At 38.2% G+C, this 22,484-nt stretch overlaps 1 protein-coding gene across 3 annotated transcripts; it reads right to left on the bottom strand.

The window, feature by feature from the left end:
- Positions 1-5,747: 5,747 nt before the first annotated feature.
- On the bottom strand, positions 5,748-21,095 carry LOC130010452 (hemicentin-2-like). Of its 3 annotated transcripts, XM_050549289.2 has the most exons (7): positions 20,793-21,095; positions 14,027-14,241; positions 13,017-13,278; positions 11,109-11,236; positions 8,998-9,261; positions 7,873-8,310; positions 5,748-7,424 (listed from the first exon to the last, which is right to left on the bottom strand). In XM_050549289.2, exons 2-7 carry the CDS (start codon positions 14,085-14,087, stop codon positions 7,207-7,209), a joined length of 1,371 nt encoding a protein of 456 aa, XP_050405246.2. In that variant the 5' UTR covers positions 14,088-14,241; positions 20,793-21,095; the 3' UTR covers positions 5,748-7,206. The 3 variants fall into 3 exon arrangements, with proteins under 3 accessions (XP_050405246.2, XP_055956827.1, XP_055956826.1); XM_056100852.1 differs by lacking the exon at positions 8,998-9,261; XM_056100851.1 differs by lacking the exon at positions 20,793-21,095 and having other exon boundaries at positions 14,027-14,734.
- Positions 21,096-22,484: the final 1,389 nt, after the last annotated feature.

Below are 22,484 nucleotides of genomic sequence, written 5' to 3'. Positions count from 1 at the left end.
TGTCTCGCTCCTCCATTTTTAGCTTAAATCAAAACATGGCTGAACTGCTCTAACCTATTTAACATCGGAGAAATCCAATGTCATCGAGCGTTTATTATGGTCTGGATAAGTTAATTAATGTCTAATTAATAATTTAGATAACATTTCAATCCTAAAGAAAGACATGGGGTAGGCAGATTTATCTCTTGTATAATGCATGTTTAATTAACCCCTATCTCTCTCTTTATCTTGACCCAAGCTTAAAGGTACCCAAATTAATTATTTAACATTTAATTAGGAAAACAGAATCAAAATATCTATTGTAGGAAATCTACAACCGGGATTCAATGGAAATAGAAATGAGCCCACCGCAAGTGTCAAGAGAATACGCCCACGCAACCGCTTTGTCTCATCTGAAAGCTTATCTGATAGGAAAACTTGTTTGTTGAGACAATTTGATGACTACGGAACGGAAAGTCACAGCACGTTGTAAATCAATAGAGTGTGTCATGTCCAATGCTTTCCACCAAATGTGTCTTGTGTCAGTCTTGGCATCTTAAATGGGAATCTGGGAGGTCGAGTGGTCTAATGCGTGCGCTTTAGATCTACGATCTGTCATTGATTCAAGTGGCTTGGTTTCGAATCCCCGCTTTAGATCTAAAATCGTTCATTGAGTCAAATGGCTTGGTTTCGAATCCCCGCTTTAGATCTAAGATCGTTCATTGAATCAAGTGGCGTGGTTTCGATTCCCCGCTTTAGATCTAAGATCTGTCATTGAGTCAAGTGGCGTGGTTTTGAATCCCCGCTTTAGATCTAAGATCTGACATTGAGTCAAGTGGCTTGGTTTCGAATCCCCGCTTTAGATCTACGATCTGTCTTTGAGTCAAGTGGCGTGGTTTCGATTCTCCACTTTAGATCAAAAGATCTGTCATCCAGGTCTAACAATTTTTGAGTAATCGCGGAAAAGTACTTTCAGGTTAATTGCTCGTTGTCTTATGGTTGATAAGACAGGCAACCCTACTTCTTGTCACGTACAACCGGCGAATCGAAACCACGCCAGTTGACTCAATGACAGACCTGATGATACAACGCGCACACGCTAACCAACCATTCGGCCATCCAACCACCCACCCCACCCCCGCCCCACAGACAACAGGCAGAAATGGGGTTTAACATTCTATTTTTGCACCAACCGGGATAATAAAGCAGGGCACAAGAGCGGATGTAGCAGAAAAGTAGGACCTTAAACCCCATATCACTTCCTTAAATATACATTATGCAAAAACTAAATCTGCCTATTACAGGTCTTTCTTTAGAACTGAAATGTTATATAAATTATTAATTAGACATTGATTAACTTATCCGGACCATAATCAACTCTCGATGGCATCGCTAGCCTGCGATGTTTTGTGGATTATGACCCGATTTACTGCATAACTTCCCTTCACGATTTAATCAATAAATGTATAATCGAGACTATGCTTTTTATCGTATTGACTCTAGTAAAGATGATAGAGGCTAGGGGAAATTTCAATCGCTAAAATCTCGGTTCAGAGTGGATCAATTTGATAGAAATTGTCAGCATATTCTCTTTACATTTTCTAGTTTTTAACTATTATAGTGAGCACTGTCAGTTCTTTATCTAATATCCCATAATGTATGTTTAATTGTTGTTTATTGCTTGCAATGTCCGTGTAGTTTGTAGTGATGTCATCTTGTTATTATTTGTTATTGTAGTACGGAGTGAAGTTGTGTGTCGTAGATATGGTCAAGAGGTCAATTGTACATTATTTGATTTTCAGATCAGTGAATACAGTAAATATCTGGTTAAAGGTAAATATGTTTATTTCCTTTTCTATTATAATTATATATATACAGGATATCTCAGTAATGAACAGAAAGTTTATTATTTGTACAAAGCAAAATAATGTCACGTTTGTTACTCAATGTCCAAAGGATTTACATTATTTCTCTGATGACTTTGAATGTCTTCCATCAAATCGAGATGCAAGTCCCCCCAAAATAATTTTAAAAAAAGTTCTTGGCATGATTAATAATATGCTAGTGTGATAAATCACGGCAGTTAATTTCATCTAGCATGTAAAGATGTTTTATTTGGAAATTCCCAGTAGCCCCAGAAGATATATTTACAAAATTTATCCTCCAACATTTGTATCTTAAAAACTAATTGTAAAAAAAGTCACATTTTAAAGATACGTTATGTAAGATGATAAAGGGCTGGTTGTTCTTGCTATAATACTTAACAAATAGATAATGCAAAATGAATATATTGAAAATTTCATTCAAATTACTTTATTCTGAGACAAGATGTAGCTTAGTTTGTTTATTATTGTAACAACGGTACTCGTTATTCGAGACTTAGCCTCGATTCGCCCTTTTTAAATTAAATTATTAAATGGCGGTCGAGTTGATATAGGTTTGTCATGTGAATAAATGTCTAAATAATAACCTATATAACATGTGAAGCCAAAATAAGACAGATTCGGCTCTTAAATAATACTTCTTTAACTGTTCTTTATAGAATAAATCACCTCTTAATATTACATCGTGCACCATTGGCTATACTCTTAAAGGAGTCAAACTTCTAATTCAACAATTTTCATAATATTTCAAATTAAAAAAACCGAATAAGTCCATTTCAATCATTGCTGTTGTTGTTATCTTGCTGTGATGGGATCCTAATATCCATTATTTAAGAAGCGATGAACATTTCACAATCCGTATAGTTCCGGGCACCATTTGTAATGAACTTGGAAAAAATATTCGACAAGATTAACTTAAAATTACATAAATTCTTTTACAAAATAAAAAAAAAATAACTTGATACACATTCATATTATATAAATATGTGCATTTTGACCCAATTCCGTCTTTCTATAATTCCAATGAATAAAGCCATGTACCAATTAAGAACAAATTGAAAGTAGGGTTATTGTAAAAGCTTAATTGTTCTTCATAGAACCATTCACTTGTATTATATAATTATATGTCCTTTCTTCAGTTGTAATATTCTTTCTATTTTTAGTATTAATTTTTCCTATGTATACCCTTTTTTTCAATTATTCTTTTTAGTTGTGTTAACCCTTCCTTTATTGTGATATTCTTTCAGTCTCTATTTAATTTAATATCCTTCATGGCTATATATATGTTGCAATATTAATACTACTAATTAATCATTTCCGATTCCCTTTCATAGAATATCCGAAACCTTCCAATATTGAAACATATTTGGGTATTTTTCAATAGCACGTGTATTTGACTTATTGTAAGATTTTGAGTTAATTTGAAACGTCTTATACAGATAGTGATTTAGAATTGAATCCTGGATATTCTTTCTGACGGGTAAATCAGCCATATTTTAGAATATTATATTCACTTTAAAGTCTCTAGCGTGAAGGCATTAAAAACTAATGTCAAATTAATTATCTCCATTCAACCTGTTGTCACTTTGGGGTAAATTATTATGTTATTATTATCAATTTCAAGTGTAATTTTATCGTAAAATAGTAATTAATTTTTAGAAGAATTTCATATGTATATTTTATTTATTGTAACATGTGATGATGAATATAAGAAAAATATTGAACGTAAAAATAAATACAAATAAATATATTAATCGGTTTACGTGTAAAACAATTTCAAGCATACACTAAAATCTTGTTGAAGATTAAGACTCTGTATACACTGCCAACTGACCAGGTGCGATGTTGGTGAAAAAGTTGATAGTGTGTACAGTTCGGAAACATTCGGTGACATTCGGCAACATGTTGTCCAAATGTTGCCGAAATAAATACCAAATCAGTTTTGTTGCCGAGATGCTAATGATGTGACCGAGTTTTATCCAATCAGAAATGGGCTATAAATCACATGATATACCTGGGGTCAAGTGATGTAGACAAAATGGCAGCTACCAGCAAGGAATGGTTGTTAAGTTGCCCAACATTTTGTCGAACTGTTGCCGTGTGTATACAGGGCCAATTTTTTGTTGCCCAGGTGTGTTGCCGAGATGTTTCCGAAAATGTTACTGAAAATGTCGGCAGTGTGTACAGAGCTTAACAGGGTCCATGTCCAAATATGGAGTTGCTACGCACCTATGAATAAGCTCACATGAAGCTTGGCAATAGAAGCAATAACGCACCAGTGTCTTGCGATTTTGTCAAAGGTGTAAAAAATCCATCACAAATGAAATAAAATGGGGTTTGGCGCCCTGGTTTCCTTCACCCCAGGGCTCCTGAAGATGAAAATACTACGTGCAGAGTGCGTTGGAGGACATTTTGACCGGGCTGTAACGTTTCCTAATTTTTTTACAGACTCTGGTGGGCCTCGGTATTTTGGCCTTGCCAGTCCTACTGCCCATTAACACTGACGGGGGAAATAAGACTGTATACGCGAGCTAGATCGGTAAACACGCGATTGATTGCATATTCGATTTTTGTATTGTCACACTGCCCCCCTCATTTCAGTCTTGTTACCGTGTGTTCTGTGAATTTAATTCTGTGTGTTGTTGAGAACTGACCTTTAAGACCAATCTGATTAAAAAAACAGATCTATATTTCTTTTTTTTATACTTTCGATGGTCTGTCTACACTACATGAAGATCTGACCGGTTGTAGTGGAAGGTCGCGTCAGAGGTCATACGAGCCGCGACTTTTGACCCCATGACGTCAGACATTAGGAAGATCTCGGTGTGCCGCGGACCAGTGTACGTTGAGAGTCATTGTTCTAGTGGGTTACCCACAGTTCCGTGCAGCTTACGCCAAGAACTCGCCGTAACAGACCGTTTCATTGGCTAATCCCCCACATTATCCAGAACGCGGGTTATATAACAACTCTTCCAGATCCTAGTGTAGTAAAGACAAGAAAAACGAAATTTTGAACTATAAAAAACGAAACGAAATAAGATCTGTGTTTTAATCAGAGTTGAGATAAGACATGCTTCTTACCAGGATAAGAGATCGAGAGAGACAGAGAGGATTTGACTTCTGCGTCATATAGTTCAATCTACGTCATATAGTTCAATCTACGTCATATAGTTCAATCTAAATTCAATAATTCAGATAGTAGAGAGAGAGACAGAGGGGGGGGGGGTAACGTCCACTCGACACAAACCAGGTCATTTTGGAACTTACACATGGTTTAATTTTTTTTCAATAATTCACTGGCGCATACGGGTTTTTAGCTGTGGGAGGAAACCGACGGACTCGGAGAATACTCCTTGTTACGTACATGCTTCGAACCTAAACCTTGCTTTGTGATTCAAAAACAAACCTTATGATCTAAAGTACCCGACCAATCAGCCACCCAAACCCCTTCGAGTTGGAGATATAAATGAAATGAAATGAGGTTTAATGCCAGAGGCAAGAGGAAACCCTGTATTTAGAAAGCACCACACCCTACTAAAATGGAAAGTTTACATAGCAAGGTAATAGTTTCGAATAGATTGTACCTGGGCCGGTTGGCAGTTGGTGTCTACACTTGGGCTGGTAGTCTGTTCGTTTGTTGGCGGTTGGTGGTTAGACCAGGGCTGGTAGTTTGTTTGTATTTTTGCTGTTGCTGGCTGATATTTGGGGTATAGGGACAGCTCTTGCAGTGGGGGTTGCATACGTACATTGGCATGACACTGCAACTTTCAATTATGTGGTTTAAAGTAAAATATGTCCGAATCAAACAATACAAGAGATAAAATATCAATGACAAATTTGACGATTATTATTTTTATACAAAAAAAAATACAAAAAAACAATACCGATAAGCGAATATTTAATAAATTAAATGAATAGGAGACATGTCTTTAAATGATATTTAAAATAGAAGCCTTCTCGTAATATCAACAGTTATAGCATTTCTTCATTTCGTTGTAAATTTTCCGGTAGTTCTAATTTTTACTATACAATAATAGACAATACGCGGGAAATATTGGAATCCCGATCATCAACTCGCATTATTCCTATTTTTGGCGTTCGCCTTTCCCCGCTTTGGGAGAATCATAGACATAGGGAAAATGCCCCACTGCTGACAAAAATCGCCCACTACTTTTTTTCGGTGGGCGGGGTAGAGGGGGGGGGGGTTGTAAACAATTTTTTTTAAATATATGAAAGCGAATCAAGGAACAGGCATAGCCTATATCACACCTCTACTCATACAAGGAATATAAAACATATCATAAACTGTTTTGTACATGTTATGAAATAATGGGGAAAAATCATATAAAGAAAATAAGTTATATACACAAAATTCATAACAAATGAAAAAGCGGAAGTGCTTGTTTATGACATTATCATTCATTATTCAGAAAATAAAATCTCTTTAAATATTAAAACGACTGGTGACATCAAAGTATATAAAACATCTAAACAGATATGCTATGTACATACTATAAAATAATGGTGAAAAACATATAAAGTAAATAATTTATATACACACTATTTATATCAAATGAGAGAAGATGAGATGGTTTATAAAATGATTAAAATTGATAAACTGATGGAAGTGATTTAATTGATTACTCTTGTAATGGTAAAAGATTTATTGATTTTTTTCTTGCACCCGAGGAGAAAATGTTAAGAATCTTCAAATCGACGACTGTAGCTGCCAGTGTCGTTACAATTTATGTCCATTTAGGTCGACACGAGAAAGCCACAGTCTTCTATGTATGATCTAATTCTCTCTTTTGCCATTTAAAGCGGAAATTGCAAATTTTTAAGTTATATTTTTAAAATTTATTAAAATAAAGCCTGAAAATAGATGGTATCCATAAACAGTCCTACCTTGTTAAAGAATAATCCTATTAATCCTATAATTCACTATTGCCAGCTGAGAAATTGGCAAAAATATCATTTTCCTCTTCAAATTCAAACGTTTGAAGATAGCTACTCCATGGTGGAGAATAGGAAACAAGGGAGGTAATTGGGAGGTAATTGTGTTATTATTTCCTGTGTAAATGAGTTTTAAGTGTGAGAATGACACCTATGATCGTATAATTGTGAGTTGAAAACCTATTGAGAAAAAGACATAGAAATAATTACGTTTTGACTTTCTTAGAAAATTTGCAATTTCCGCTTTAAAACGGCGAAATTCAGATATTGAGATCCAATTTGTTCAATTCTTTAGTTGAAGAAGGTCCGAAAGATTTGTTTTTTGTCGATAGTTTGTTCATCCAGTGATTTCGTAAGTTTGACGATGTGGTTGTGTGTATTGAGATAAGACTCAATGACCCTGGCTCTTGTTCGAGAGTGGTAGATAGATGTTCGGTTGGTGGTCCATAGTAAGTTCATCCAGTCCGTCGTAGTCGGAGGAAGTAGAGGTATATAGCGTGTTTACATGTTCTCCAGAATCACAAGTGTCTACAAGACTATTACAATGCCTGGTGGTATTATCTCTGGACTGGGAGCTTACTGTGTCATTAACACTGTGTCCATCATTTGCTGAAAATAAAACAAAATTGAACTAAATTACCCGATCACCATTTCATAATCAATATACCCACCCACCCCTCGCACTTCACAAGTTCGTATGAACACGAATAAATATCCTTTACTTTCGCCAATATACCGGAAGGTCAATTTACATTCATTTCTCTGCACACCAAATGAGAAGTGATATTCGGAGTTCTAGAAAGATACGCCTACGTTACATCGTGCACGACAACAATCTCTGTACCAAACTGTGGAATTATATTTGACCTTGTTGGTCGCGTGTTGCCAATAACGTCGTTTGGTAGAAGTCTTTAGGGTTCAGCATGACCCCCGTCTTATTTAGCCAGGTTGGTGCGGAAACGCAGAACGTTACAACCCACTTCCTTTCATTTCAGATTGACCCCAACAACAGAGGTGATTCTTTGTCTAGGAACCAAGAAAGATATAGCAAACTTACACGTGATGGCATCTCTTCTCTTCTTGATACACCATATAATAACAAATAACATAGCGGAAACAACCAGACCAATACCAACACCTATAGCTATACCAACTCCTAGCTTGTCATCGACAGCTTCCTTTACATCGTCTTCGTTAGAGATCACAGATAGTGTGTACGTCTTGGAGGTGGCACCCAGACTATTGGTAATTTTAACTGTATAAATACCCCCATCTTCGTATCTAATATTGTGTATAGTTAATGTTGATGACAGACCATCATCTGTCTGTTTGATTCTAGAACCTGTAACCGTGGTAACTGGTTGTTGACTGCCATCTTGTTGGTGATAATACCAGACGAATGCCGGAAGTGGATAAGCTAAAACGTTCATTGGTAATATAACCGTTTCTCCGCGTGGTACAACTATAGCATCCTTAGTTATAACAACTGGGGCACCTAAAATATTACAACAATTTGTCAGTAAAAATGTAAACTAATGTTGACTCGGTGCTGGCGGTTGACAATACTTTCAGAATCATTGTGACCAAATATAATTTCTCCAGTTAATATCCTGGGTATCAGTGTCCACCGTAAACCCATGAGATAAATGAAATGAAATAGGCTTTAACGTCCTACTGTTCTGCTCCTATCGAGCTAATGAAGACGGGGAAGTCATGAGCTAACTCGACGAACACCAGTTACTGAATAGGACAGTATACCAGAAGATATCCGATCAAAATACTGATTATGTTCGTGCAATTACACACCTTTCACTGTATCGCAAGTGTGACGTAAGCCAAGCTAATGCTAGGTTCCCACTACGATTGAAATCATGGTTTTAATCGTGGAGTAATCTTGGAGTGATTCATTAGGTCTTATCATATATGGTGTTCAGTCGTAGCCATCGTGTTGATCGCATCAAAACGTATCTGAACGTATCTGCACATACTAAATCGTGGACTCAATGGGGATAATCATTTCGTAACGCATCGCGAGACAATGGAAACCTACCATTACAAGGGATAACTCTATGCAAACCCAGTTTGACGAAAGACAAACAGTTACTGAATTGAACTGTATACCAGAGGATATCATATTGCAAGCCCCGCTTACTGAATTTTATAGTATACAATGTATACTTACATTTAACATAGAGTGGAATAGTTTTAGATACAGGTTGACCAATATTATTACTAGCTGTACAGGTATAGTTATCTGTATGTTGACAACTAGCTTTAGGTATGGTATATTGACTACCAGAATAGAGTTGTCGCTCTTGTTGTGATCTGGACCAGGATACTTGCGCCACTGGGATACTTTCCACCAAACAGTTCATAATAACGCTTACGTTTTTATCTATTATGTTGTCAACAGCATTAGATAATAACGATTTTATTATTGGTTCAACTAAAAGATATACACAACAAAATTAATATTAAAAAAACAAAAACGCGCCTTCCCCTACGTCCCTGATAAAGAAGCTTCGTATACATGTTATTTCCTAATATTATCAAAATAAAACCCCCCAAAAAACCAAACAATTTTTTGATATCAATTTGATCAAATAAGCTCATTGTTATCAACATCTAAATGCTATTGGAATATACAGATTTATATTTCGTTTCGTTTTATTTTTATACTTAAATGGCGTTTACTACATGAGAATATACAAATTTTCAATTCAGCTTATATTTGTAAATACTGGGCGGAACTGAATCAATTTTGGACTGATCCTACAATATTGCAGATTGCAAGTGGTGGTGTGGGGGGGGGGGTGCATGCACGGTGGCATTGTGGGTAACACGCTGGCTCGCTAACCTGGAGGTCGCGAGTTCGATCCCTGCATTGGCCGAGAAAGTTCATCGAGATTTTCTTACCTGGTTTCCCCTTGTCAGTAGTCTAGTCATTCGGATAAGACGAAAAACGAGGTCCCGTGTATACATCGGCGTGCACGTAAAAGATCCCTTGGCAGTTGGCCATAGTGCCGCTGCCCTGTCAAAATACCTTCATAGCACACTACATGGCGTATGCCCGTCTTCATTAGCCCAGTTTAGGAGCAGAATAATAGGACGATAAACCCCATTTCATTTCATTTCATTTCAGATTGCAAGGTATTTAACATGCCTTCAGCTAAGCTCACAACCTGTCGCATGTGCTACTACGGACAGTCTACGGGGAAAGTAGAGACTTTTGCATAGCGGATTTTTTCCCATTATTAGAAACTTGTGGCAAACGAAATTTATCCAATTCGTATTACATATCCGCATCGTCACGTGATACGTTGCGCCAATGTAGTTTTAGAGTTTTGGCAGATTTTACCGCCGCGTACGTATGAGTCGCTGAGCTGAGCTTAGTTCTATTACACGATGATGGCAGCTATCTACCAAGATCACCATCACTGCTAGTCAGGTGTCTGGCCTACAAATTCCTGGAGGGAGTAAAGTCGATCAGACAGTCGCTGAGTTATTAAAAAAGAAACATTTAAAGTCGAATCTTATTAAAAATCTTCGACTTCGACTCGACAGCAATGTTTGGTTTCACTAATGTATCATTTCAGAACGTTTATACCCACCATAGAATCACTTCATTTAGAGATTTGCAAGGTTCCACCGCCCGCAATTTAGCACGTAGATCAACCAGCATGCAGACAGACCGACAGGAAAAAATATCAAAATTCCGAGGAAACCTCATCAACGATAATGATTAAATTCTTTATCATGGTTAAGATCACATCAAATATACCCCTTAGTGTTCTAGGATACACATAAATTCATAAACATGCTATGGCGCAACATTTCAGCGTCTAAAGGTAGCAAAAAAAAAGGTAAAGAAAAAGACGATACTATACGGACCTATTCCGTATGAAAGCTGTTCGATACGTACTACCGTATCCGTGTGTCGTATCACAAATGAGAAATACACACACATTGATGACGTCACACACAAAATTGATACGCATACGCGATACGGACCAGGAATTTACGTTTGCCTAAAGTCTGTAATATTTGAAGATCTCGTGCGTGAGACTTGCGCGTCAGTTGAGTGTGTTAAGCACCTTGGACAATCGCAAACTGGCCATAGAGACTTGTGACAAGTAGTGTGTCCGTACTATTTACAAACATTTCATCCAGTTTCTTGCTGACTTTCTGTGAGCTACCAAACCCTACGACTCATTTTAATTATGTGAATTTCAAATTCATGTTTTCATTTTTGACTCTTTCTAAATTACCCAATATTATGATAAAGGCACCGACCTTTTATTTTTTTCCTACAATATACGTTCCTGTCTCCTTCATGAAACTCAGAGGTCCATATCCAATTGGTTCGCTTGTGATGTGGTTCGTAAGTACTAAAAGCAGCATTCCATTTCCCGTCCTCAAAACTACAAAGAGAGATAAAAGTGGGGTTTAACGTCCACTCGACACAATTAGGTTATTTCGGGACTAACATGGTTCAATTTTATTTTAATAATTCGCCTGTGCGTAGCTCTAGCAGTAACCCAGAGGATCCGGAGAAAGCCATCGAGGTTGGACAGGCGACCCCACTCCTTGTCACGCACAAGCGAGTATTCGAAACCACGCCACATGACTCAATGACAGACCTTACGATAAACCTCTAGACGCCCTAACCCCCAAAATACAAACGAAACGTACACTAGCCCCACTCCTACGAGATTGGGCAATTTCTTTTTGACAAATCAGTGGCATCAAAAGTCGACCCAATCAGCTTTCTTTCCGGGGATCACGTGGCTAAGTGGGTAAGACGCTGGCTCGCTAGCATCCAGATTTTCCGGCGTGGTTCCCCCTTGTCAGTGATGCAGGACGAAGAGCCTGACAAGGACAGCTGTGTGTAGTCGTTCGGATGGGACGAAAAAACCGAGGTCCCGTGTACACATTGGTGTTCACGTAAAAGATCCCTTGACAGTTGGAATTCGATATAAGAGTAGGCCGTAGTGCCGCTGTCCGGGCAAAAAATTCCCTCATAGCACACTGTATGGCGTATGCCCGTCTTCATTAGCCCAGTTCGGAGCAGAACAGTAGGACGTTAAACCCCATTTCATTTCATTTTATTTCAGCTTTCTTTCCGAACATGGTAGCATATAGGCTGTACATAAATAGTTTGGAATCTATTCAGAGGGTCAGAAAAAGTACAAATGAAAAACGTCAGTCATTTCTCGGTCGAGGTCACGGATAAACCGTAGCGAAGATTGTTAATTCGAAATTACATTGGAATCTGAAATGACTGCGGTTTAATGTTCTATATGTCATCATCGACTGTGCTAATGAAGACGAGCATACGTCATACAGTGTGCTATGACGGAAATTGTACCCAGAACTACAGCTTGCTCCTATATCGAATTCCACCTGCCAAGGGTACTTTTATGTGCAAATGTGAAATACTATATGTTTATATAGGTTATTTAAGTTCTCTAAATGGTGTTCTGCTTAATGTGTTGAAGTCGTTACATACAAAAGGGTGACGAATAGATTTTGAATTGTCTGTCTGTTTGTGTTTTCCGGAGTATGATGTCTTGTCCGTGTATTTGTTTTTGTGTAAATTTTGTGTGGTGCAGTCCCCCTGCATTTACTAGTAGACAGACTCCCTGACATTTCTTAATAATAGCTGACGTACCTACACTTTTTATATAAATTAGACCAAGGCGATTATACGGTTCTTTTAGAGATCATTCGGTGTACTTTTCTCATTCGGGATGGGATCAACATACCGCGTTCACAGAGAGACGTACCTTTAGCCACCTCGATTTAGAGGCCGGGCTAGACATCATTTAGAGTGTAACTCTCGCTACATAACCCGCTAAGTGATATGGAACTTAGACTCTAGATTAATGTCATAGCTGTGTGTAGTTTCCTGCATATTACCTTTTATATAAAAATACAGTGTTCAGGAATCTAGTTGACTATTGCAGTAAAATGAAAACACAGCGTGACGTTTATGAAGCCCAGAGTGTGGCACAAGATTATGTCGCACTTATATAGTGACACGCCAGAAAATTGCGTTGGACTTTCTCAGCCAATGTCTTACCCATTGGGCCACTGCGGCTCCTTAAATTTTAATCATATTTTATAAAATATAAAATTCGTTGCCATTAAATGCCTCACCTAACAGCCCCGTCGTGTTTAAACATATACTTAATAACTTACTCCGGTGTACTCCAGTTTTCTTCAAATTTTGCTGAACATTTCCATGATGAGTCCGTTGTATAAGTTTTATTTAAAGTGAAAGTAACATAGATACCGCCATAGCCTCCTCGGTCAACGCAGTGTACTCCAAGAACTGTCGTGTTGTCAGGAAGGTCTATTTGTATTAAATTTGTCCAACTGCTGTCGTTTGCCATTAAAACACCATCGGCGTAGAAATACATGTCGTCATCGCAGGTTGCCTTTGCTACAATCTTGGAATCAACTAAAACAAACAAATGAAATAAAATGGGGTGTAACGTCCTATTGTTCTGTGCCGACTGGGCTAATGAAGACAGGCATACGCCATACAGTGTGCTCTGAGAGCAATTTTGCCCTCACACTACGGCCTACTATTATATCGAATTACATCTGCCAATGTGTACCCGAAACAACTATACAGTGTCCCTTGTCTGCCCCCGCGTTTTAATTCGCTTTTTAATCGATAATAATGAGTTAGGGGTTAAGCTCCTTTAAACTAACCTACAATCCCAAGAAAAGAAGAGGTATATATAACAACTGACCGCAAAGTCTTTATTTTGCTATTTTTCTACTTTGCCATTTAGACATTTATTTACTTGACAAACCCATAAGCAACTCTTTAGAGTGGCGAGATTTAAATGTGGATGAGCACATCCACAAGATTTAAAAATTTAACGCTAAAATGGATAATAAACAACATAAGATCTTCGCTCTAAATAAATTAATTTGAATGAAATTTTTAATATATTCATTTTTCATTATCTATTTTTGAACTAGTATAACAAGAACTGTCAGCTTTTTATCTAAATCTTACAAAATAATCATAATGCATTTAAACTAGTATTGTATCTAAATGTTAAATAATTTCGCTCAGAATAAAGTAATTTGAATGAAATGTGAGCTCGTTATCTAAATCTTATATAATGTATCTTTAACAAAGCTACCACTAATATAATTTACAATAATTATTTTAAAAAGATTATATTACTTACCATCAATAAACGTTGTAATCGCCAATAAATAAAATATATTATATAATCCCCCTGTCGACATCTTGAATATTGTGTTGTGACATCAACCAGGATATAACGTTAATTACTCTCGTCTGTCACAATGTATAACCTGTTATTGTTAAGACCAGGGTCTAACGTGAATTACTCTCGCTGTCATAAAGTATCACATCTAATTAGTAAGACCAGGAAGGTATCTGTTTAATGATCACACAATGAATTAAATTATGCTGCATTATATTAGGGGGTAAACACGTTCCTGGTTCATATCTACATGGGGTCTATTATGCGTTTAGCCACGCTTGAATAATTAGGACACGAGACCCGACAGTATCTTGCTGTTCTCATGGATAATCTAAAGACGGTTGAATAACAATAAACCCCAGGTAAATACGAACCAGGAAGTGTTTATCGATATTGTAACTCAAATATTTAGGGGTTTTCTTAACATATACTAAAATCTTGTGGTATGTAATAAGGGGTCGAATAGACTAAAATATTTGATCAATGGTTTAGTTGAATGTTACATCATTGAGAAGAGGTCTGAGAAATATTAAAAAAAACAACAAAGCTACTCAAATCGCCCAAAAGGGATAGCCATAGCCAGTAACTTATCCGAAAAGCAAATTTAGATGTTGGCCAAAAAAAAGTCAAGGGTCCGTTATGCTTTCAGCACCTTTGATCTATGTCATGTTCGCAAGCTTTTCGTACATTCTAAAACAAACAGTACAGGATCAATAGAGTTCATACTCTAGGATCCCAATGCTTCACATTGTAGTAACAACTTCACAATGTTTTCGGAACAAAGGACATAACTCTGTAGGGTCGCCGAATGTGGAAATTATTATGATTGTTCTCTCGTATGGTGGCTGATAGTGGCCATGTTAAATCTCGCCCTTTTCATAACGCGACAACACGACATCACGACAGTATTGACGCAATCATACGCCACTTTATTCTGTCGTATCATCGTGTTATTTTTATCGTAACGTCGAGATGTCGACTTATTGTCCTAGTCTCTTTCTACAAGTCACAAAAATACAGCTGTACTCATTACATCAGATACATATAAATAGATACATATAAATAAGACTCGTCAAAAGAGATAATAGGAAAACGTTGATTCGTTTTCTAAAAAAAAATGAAACTTTTTGCGCCCAAAATTGAATTATATTTGGTATTATATTCAAAAAATCTAGAATTATAATAGCAGGACAAAAGTGAGTCAGCTATGTTAATTCCTTGAATAAGAAGTGGTGTCGGTAGGTATCGAACAAGTATGCATTGCCTCGTGTACGACACCCACCAATACTTATAGATTACTGAAGCGATAGTTTAGAAGCGATTTCAGAAGATTTCCAATTTATTTTATTAGAGTGGGAAGGGGATTATATAAAACCTCAAATCAGACCACATAAAATCACCGCTTGGTGTAGCACGCCATCCCAATAAGTGCAGGGGAGGTTTTTTATGAGGTGAGGAAAGCGATTTGCAGCTGTTATTGACCTTATCTCATATTCATCCGTTTGGCATCACTAATGGGATCGGGGCCTAGATGATTAAAAATAGGCCCAGTATTGCCTTCAGCTATGAACACACTCCGAAAGTCCTCTACGCACCCCCCCCCCCTCTTATTTTGTTTAACAAATAATTTCGGAATCAATAAAATGGTAGGTCCCTATCAATGATGTTTGATACGACTGGAAATTAATGTGTCTAAAATTGATTAAACAACATAGGGTAGTAAATATTACATTTTGAATCCGTATCAATGATACATTTACTCAAAATGGATCACCATTTAATTTGAAAACAAGGGAAGCAGCCGATCGAAGAAAAAAAGATTTTAAAAAACAAGTTTCAATATGATAGTAGTGGTTCGGTCATGCATTTACACCTGTGGGTGTCATCCTTTCTTTGAAAGTAATGATTGTGCCAGATTTGAACAAAGTCCATCTAGATTCGCGGCCTGTAGGTAAAGTGTTGACAGATAAAACGTAAAAAAAAAAACCAGACCTATAAAAATATATTTTCTAAAACTATTTTAATTTTGAAATTATATTATTTTCACATGTGCTAAGTGTTTTAGTGAATAGTTATAGAAAGGGTCTTGTAGATTAAGACTATAGCGCATGTGCACTGTGCAGTTTTAAACTTCCGAGACGACAAGTCGACAAGTCGATGATACGACAGTTTCGCTTTTTGTCGTGCCGTCGTATCATCGACTTGTCGTGGCGATAAGTCGATGATACGACGGCACGACAAAATCGGGTCGATGACACGACAAAATCACGCGATCTTACGACAGTTTGTTCTGTCGTAAGATCGCGTGATTTTGTCGTAAGATCGTGTGATTTTGTCGTGTCGTCGTATCATCGACTTACAGTGGCGATAAGTCGATGATACGACGGCACGACAAAATCACACGATCTTACGATAAAATCGGGCGATCTAACGACAGAACAAACTGTCGTAAGATCGTCTGATTTTGTCGTATCATCGACCTTATTTTGTCGTGCTGTCGTATCATCGACTTATCGCCACGACAAGTCGATGATACGACGGTACGACAAAACACTAAACTGTCGTATCATCGACTTGTCGTCTCGGAAGTTTAAAACTGCACATGCGCTATAGTCTTTATCTACAAGACCCTTCCATAAATATTCGCTAAAACACTTAGCACATGTGAAAACAATATAATTTCAAAGTTAAAAGAGTTTAAGAAAATATATTTTTATAGGTCTGGGGTTTTTGTTTTTGTTTTTTTTTTACATTTGATCTGTCAACACTCTACCTACAGGCCGCGAATCTAGATGGAATTTGTTCAAATTTGGCACAATCATTACTTTCAAAGAAAGGGTGGCACTCTCGGAGGTAAATGCATGACCAAAGCACTACTGTCACATTGAAACCTGTTTTTTTTTTTTTTTTAAATCTGTTTTCTTCGATCGACTGTTTCCCTTGTTTCAAGTTAAATGATGATCTATTGGAAAGAACGTATTGAGTAAATCTACGCTATCACTAATACGGATTCAATATGTAATCAATGTTATACATGTTATTTTTCAGTCGTATCAAACATCATTGATATCATTTTATTGATTCTGAAATTATTTGTAAAACAAAATAAGAGACGTGGGGGAGGGGGGGCGTATGAGGCTATCATAGTGTGTAATCATCTAGGCCTCGATCCATTGTTTTTGGTGCTTGATATTTTGCGGGGGAGTCGCAGTGTCTAGGCAGGTAAGACGTTGGGTCGGTAACCCGAAAGCTGGGTGTTCGATCCCTTCATTGGACGAGAAAGTTCATCCAGATTTTCCGACGAGGTCTTGTCAGTTGTGCTGGACAGAGGGCCTGGCACGTAAAATATCCCTTGGTAGTTGGAATTCGATATAATGGTAGGCCATAGTGCGCTGTCCTGGCAAAATTTCGCTCATAGTATGGCGTATGCCCGTCTTCAATATGACAGTAGTGGTTCGGTCATGTATTTACACCCGAGAGTATCATCCTTTCAGAGGATCGCGTGGCTACGTGGGCAAGACGCTGGCTAGCTAGCCTGGAGGTCGGGTGTTCGATCCCACACTGATCAGAAGTGAATATTCGCTAGGCCTCTGATAAGGATGACATCGATGCAACTTAATGAGTCCCCAATATTAACATTATTCCTCCGACAAATTTAATTCTAAAACATTTTTTTTTTATGTATTAGAAAAATAAATAAAGACACTTGAAGTATTTGTAGGTAAAAAATATTTCCTATGTAGCGTAAGTGGGTATTAAAATGAGTAAAAGGCATCATTCTACCCGAAGCAGTTACGTCTTATATAAACAATGCACGCGCCATTGGTCCAATGATTGACACCGCGTGACGTGATTGCATGTGTTGAAAACAGTCATCTTTTACAGAGATATTAGACGACTTTTTTCACAGATTGGTTCGATCCCTGCATTCGCCGACAAAATTCATCAAGATTTACCGGCGTGGTTCCCCCTTGTCAGTGATGCAGGACGGAGGGCCTGACAATGACAGCTGTCTAGTCGTTCGGATGGGACGAAACACCGAGGTCCCGTGTACACATTGGCGTGCACGTAAAAGATCCCTTGGCAGTTGGATTTCGATATAAGAGCGGGCCGTAGCGCCGCTTCCCGGGCAAAATTCCCTCATAGCACACTGTATGGCGTATGCCCGTCGTCTTTAGCCCAGCTTAGGAGAGAACAGTAGGACGTTAAACCCCATTTCATTTCATTTCATGCCATCCTGTCTTTGAAAGTAATGATTATGCCAAATTTGAACATCTAGTTCCGCAGTCTGTAGTTATACCAGAGGGTTGACAGATAACACCTTAAAAAAACAGATCTATGAAAATATATTTTCTAAACCTTTTTTTATTTTGAAATTATATTGTTTTCACATGTGCTAAGTGTTTTAGCGAATATTTATGGAAGGGTCTTGTAGATAAAGACTATAGCGCATGTGCAGTTTTAAACTTCCGAGACGACAAGTCGACAAGTCGATGATACGACAGTTTAGTGTTTTGTCGTACCGTCGTATCATCGACTTGTCGTGGCGATAAGTCGATGATACGACAGCACGACAAAATAAGGTCGATGATACGACAAAATCAGACGATCTTACGACAGTTTGTTCTGTCGTAAGATCGCCCGATTTTATCGTAAGATCGTGTGATTTTGTCGTGCCGTCGTATCATCGACTTATCGCCACTGTAAGTCGATGATACGACGACACGACAAAATCACACGATCTTACGACAAAATCACGCGATCTTACGACAGAACAAACTGTCGTAAGATCGCGTGATTTTGTCGTGTCATTAAGACTATGGCGCATGTGCAGTTTTAAACTTCCGAGACGACAAGTCGACAAGTCGATGATACGACAGTTTGGTTTTGTCGTATCATCGACTTGTCGACTTGTCGTCTCGGAAGTTTGAAACTGCACATGCGCTATAGTCTTAATCTACAAGACCCTTTCTGTGACTACATGTATTCGCTGAAACACTTCGCACACGCGAAAACAATATTATTTCAAAATATTATTTCTTTGGGTTTTTTTACGTTTGATCTGTCAACACTCTACCTATAGGCCGCGAATGTAAACTGACTTTGTTCAAATTTGGCACAATCATTACTTTCAAAGAAAGCATGACACTCTCGAATGTAAATGCATGACCGAATCACTACTGTCATATTGAAATGTGTGTGTTTTTAAATCTTTTTCTTCGATCGCTGCTTTCCTTGTTTCATGTTAAATGATGATCCATTGGAAGGAACATATTGAGTAAATGTACGTTATCACTGATACCGATTCAATATGTAATAATATTTCTCATGTTTAATCAATTTTTGACATATTATTTTCCAGTTCTATCAAACATCATTGATACCATTTTATTGATTCTGGAATTATTTGTAAAACTAAGTAAGAGACGTGGGGGTGGGGGGGGTATGAGGCTTTTAGAGTGTGTTCGTAGTTGAAGATATTACTGGGCCTATTTTTACTCATCTAGGCCCCAATCCCATCAGTGATGTCAAACGGATGCAAGCCTATATGCGATAAGGTCAATAATCGTTTTCTCCACCTCATAAAAAAAACTCCTGCTATTTGGGTGACGTGGGGGGGGGGGGGGTATGAGGCTTTTAGAGTGTGTTCATACTTGAAGATATTACTGGGCCTATTTTTACTCATCTAGGCCTCAATCCCATTAGTGATGTCAAATGGGAGAGAGAGAGAGAGAGAGAGAGAGAGTGAGAGAGGGGGTTTAACGTCCACTCGACACAAATTAGGTCATTTCGGGACTAACATATGGTTTAATTTTATTTCAATAAATCGTTTGCGCGTAGGGGTCTTTAGCAGTGGGAGGAAACCGGAGGACCCGGAGAAAACCCACGAGGTTTGACAGGCGACCCTACACCTTGTCACGTACAACCGGGGATTCAAAACTACGCCAGTTGACTCAATGACAGGCTGCGAATCGTTTTCTCCACCTCATTCAAAAAAACTCCTGCAACTATTGGGGTGACGTGCTGCACTATGATAATGCTGTGATTTTAAAGAATGTGACCCGATTTGGTTTTTTTACAATCCCCTTCCCACCCTGTCTTCTGAAATCATTTTTAACCTATCGCTCCAGTCATCTATAAATATTGGTGGGTGTCGTACACATGTCAATGATGCTTACTTGTTCGATACCTCCCGACACCACTTTTTCTTCAAGGAATTAACTTAGCTAACTCACTTTGGTCCTGCTATTGTAATTCTAGATTTTTTAAATATAATACCAAATATAATTCACTTGTGGACACAAAATGTTTCATTATTTTGAGAAAACAAATAATTAATCAAATCTACTACTTAGGCCTATATATGATGTAATGAGTACAGCTGTATTTTTGTGACTTGTAGAAAGAGACTAGGACAGTAAGTCGACATCTCGACGTTACGATAAAAATAACACGATGATACGACAGAATAAAGTGTCGTATGATTGCGTCAATACTGTCGTGTTGTCGTGTTGTCGCGTTATAAAAAGGGCGAGATTTAAAATGGCCACTATCAGCCACCATACTCTCGTGATTAAACAGTATATTTTTGTTATGTTATATTTACATTTGGTCAAAAGAGCCTAACATTATAACAGGAATAATACTTGTAATTCAATATTTTCTTAAAGTTCGGGTTTATCCAACGCGACTACACAGACACAAATTAAATAAAAAGACCTACCTTATCATTAAGCTGTATCGAACGGTCCGAGAAGATGCGGGATTATGTTTTTGTCCACAAAATGTCTTATATATAGGTAGAAATGGTTGCCGGTCTATTACGGCTTAGCGGGGTATAAATTAGCCTTTAGTCTTTCGGGTACCCCACACGCATTTATACCGATCGTTTAAGCTCGTGTTTAACATTCATATTGACAATAACTGTTGTGTATTTATACCGATCGTTTAAGCTCGTGTTTAACATTCATATTGACAATAACTGTTCTGTATTTTATTTCTACTGAATGCACGTCCTAAAAGGAATTTAATTATCACCGAACCCTACGCGGCAGGCCCGTAGCTAGCGAAGGGGGAAAGGGGCACCCTGAAAAAAATCGGCGCCCCGTATGGGTGCCGATAACCCCCATTCCTTTGGACGTAATACGAAGCCAACGACCACCGTGGCACAAACATATCGTTATGTATGTGGCGCAACCCACTCCCCCCCCCCCCCCCCGCCAAATGGTGAAGCGCCAGATAATGAATAACACGATTAACACCACAACTTGATTGAAGTGGTGCCCAAAACTGCGTGATCTGTGGGGTGCCTTATCCCGGAGGGGCGCCCATAATGTCATGATTGGTGGGGCGCCTTTTAATGACAATATAATGATTGTCAGACTGCACATAATGCCGGGGGGTTAGATGGCTGAATGGTTAGCGTTTGCGCGCTGTATTATAAAGCCTGTCATTGAGTCGACTGGCGTGGTTTCGAATCCCCGGTTGTACGTGACAAGGAGTAGGGTCGCCTGTCCAACCTCGTGGGTTTTCTCCGGGTCCTCCGGTTTCCTCCCACTGCTAAAGACCCCTATGCGCAAGCGAATTATTGAAATAAAATGAAACCATATGTTAGTCCCGAAATGACCTAGTTTGTGTCGAATGGACGTTAAACTCCATTTCTCTCTCTCTCCCTCTCGCACATAATGCCTAGTGAGATTGACTGGGCCCCCACGATTTGATCAATGGGGTGCCTCAACCCGGAGGGGCGCCTATAGTGCCGAGAGTGGTGGGCCGTCCACGACGAGATCATTGCCGCCCATAATATAATTGGCGGTGCGCCCACAACTTTCCGTCAATTACATAGTTCCTCTCCTCATGTTCAATTCTAAGATAAGCCCCATCGGTGCCTCCAGAAGCCCTTGCCCCCCTCCAATCATTTTTTGGGCAAGCTACGGGTCAGCCCGGTGTTTGTTGATAACTTACTGTGTTATTTATACAAGACACTTTCAAAAGAACAATAAAATACCTTTGAACGTTCTCGTAATATATAAACATAAATGCTATTCATTTTATACAATTCTATAGATCAGTTACTATAAAAATAAATACTAATCATTTTTAAAATATTTCTATTGATCTATTCTAAAGGCTGGTTTATTTCCAATATTTTGTTTTGTTATTTGGCTATTAATATACACCCTAATAACGATACATTGGTGTAAATGTTTACTAACAATATAATATTGGTAGTCTCCCAAAACATGATGGTGTAAAGTTAAATCGTATTTTTTTCTTCCCGACATTTTTTTGGGGATTTTGATTGGTGGAAACCACATTGGAATCGCATTCTACGCTCCTCTGGGGAAGCCCTAAACCTCGCGAACCCTGGCACAGGTGAGGTACGTGCGCCATGGGTAATCTCACAATGAATGTG

The sequence above is a fragment of the Patella vulgata genome, chromosome 5 (genome assembly GCF_932274485.2).
Source record: "Patella vulgata chromosome 5, xgPatVulg1.2, whole genome shotgun sequence".
Lineage (NCBI taxonomy): Eukaryota > Metazoa > Mollusca > Gastropoda > Patellidae > Patella > Patella vulgata.
Note: the sequence above shows the minus strand (reverse complement) of the source record. Positions and strands in the feature narration are given on the sequence as shown.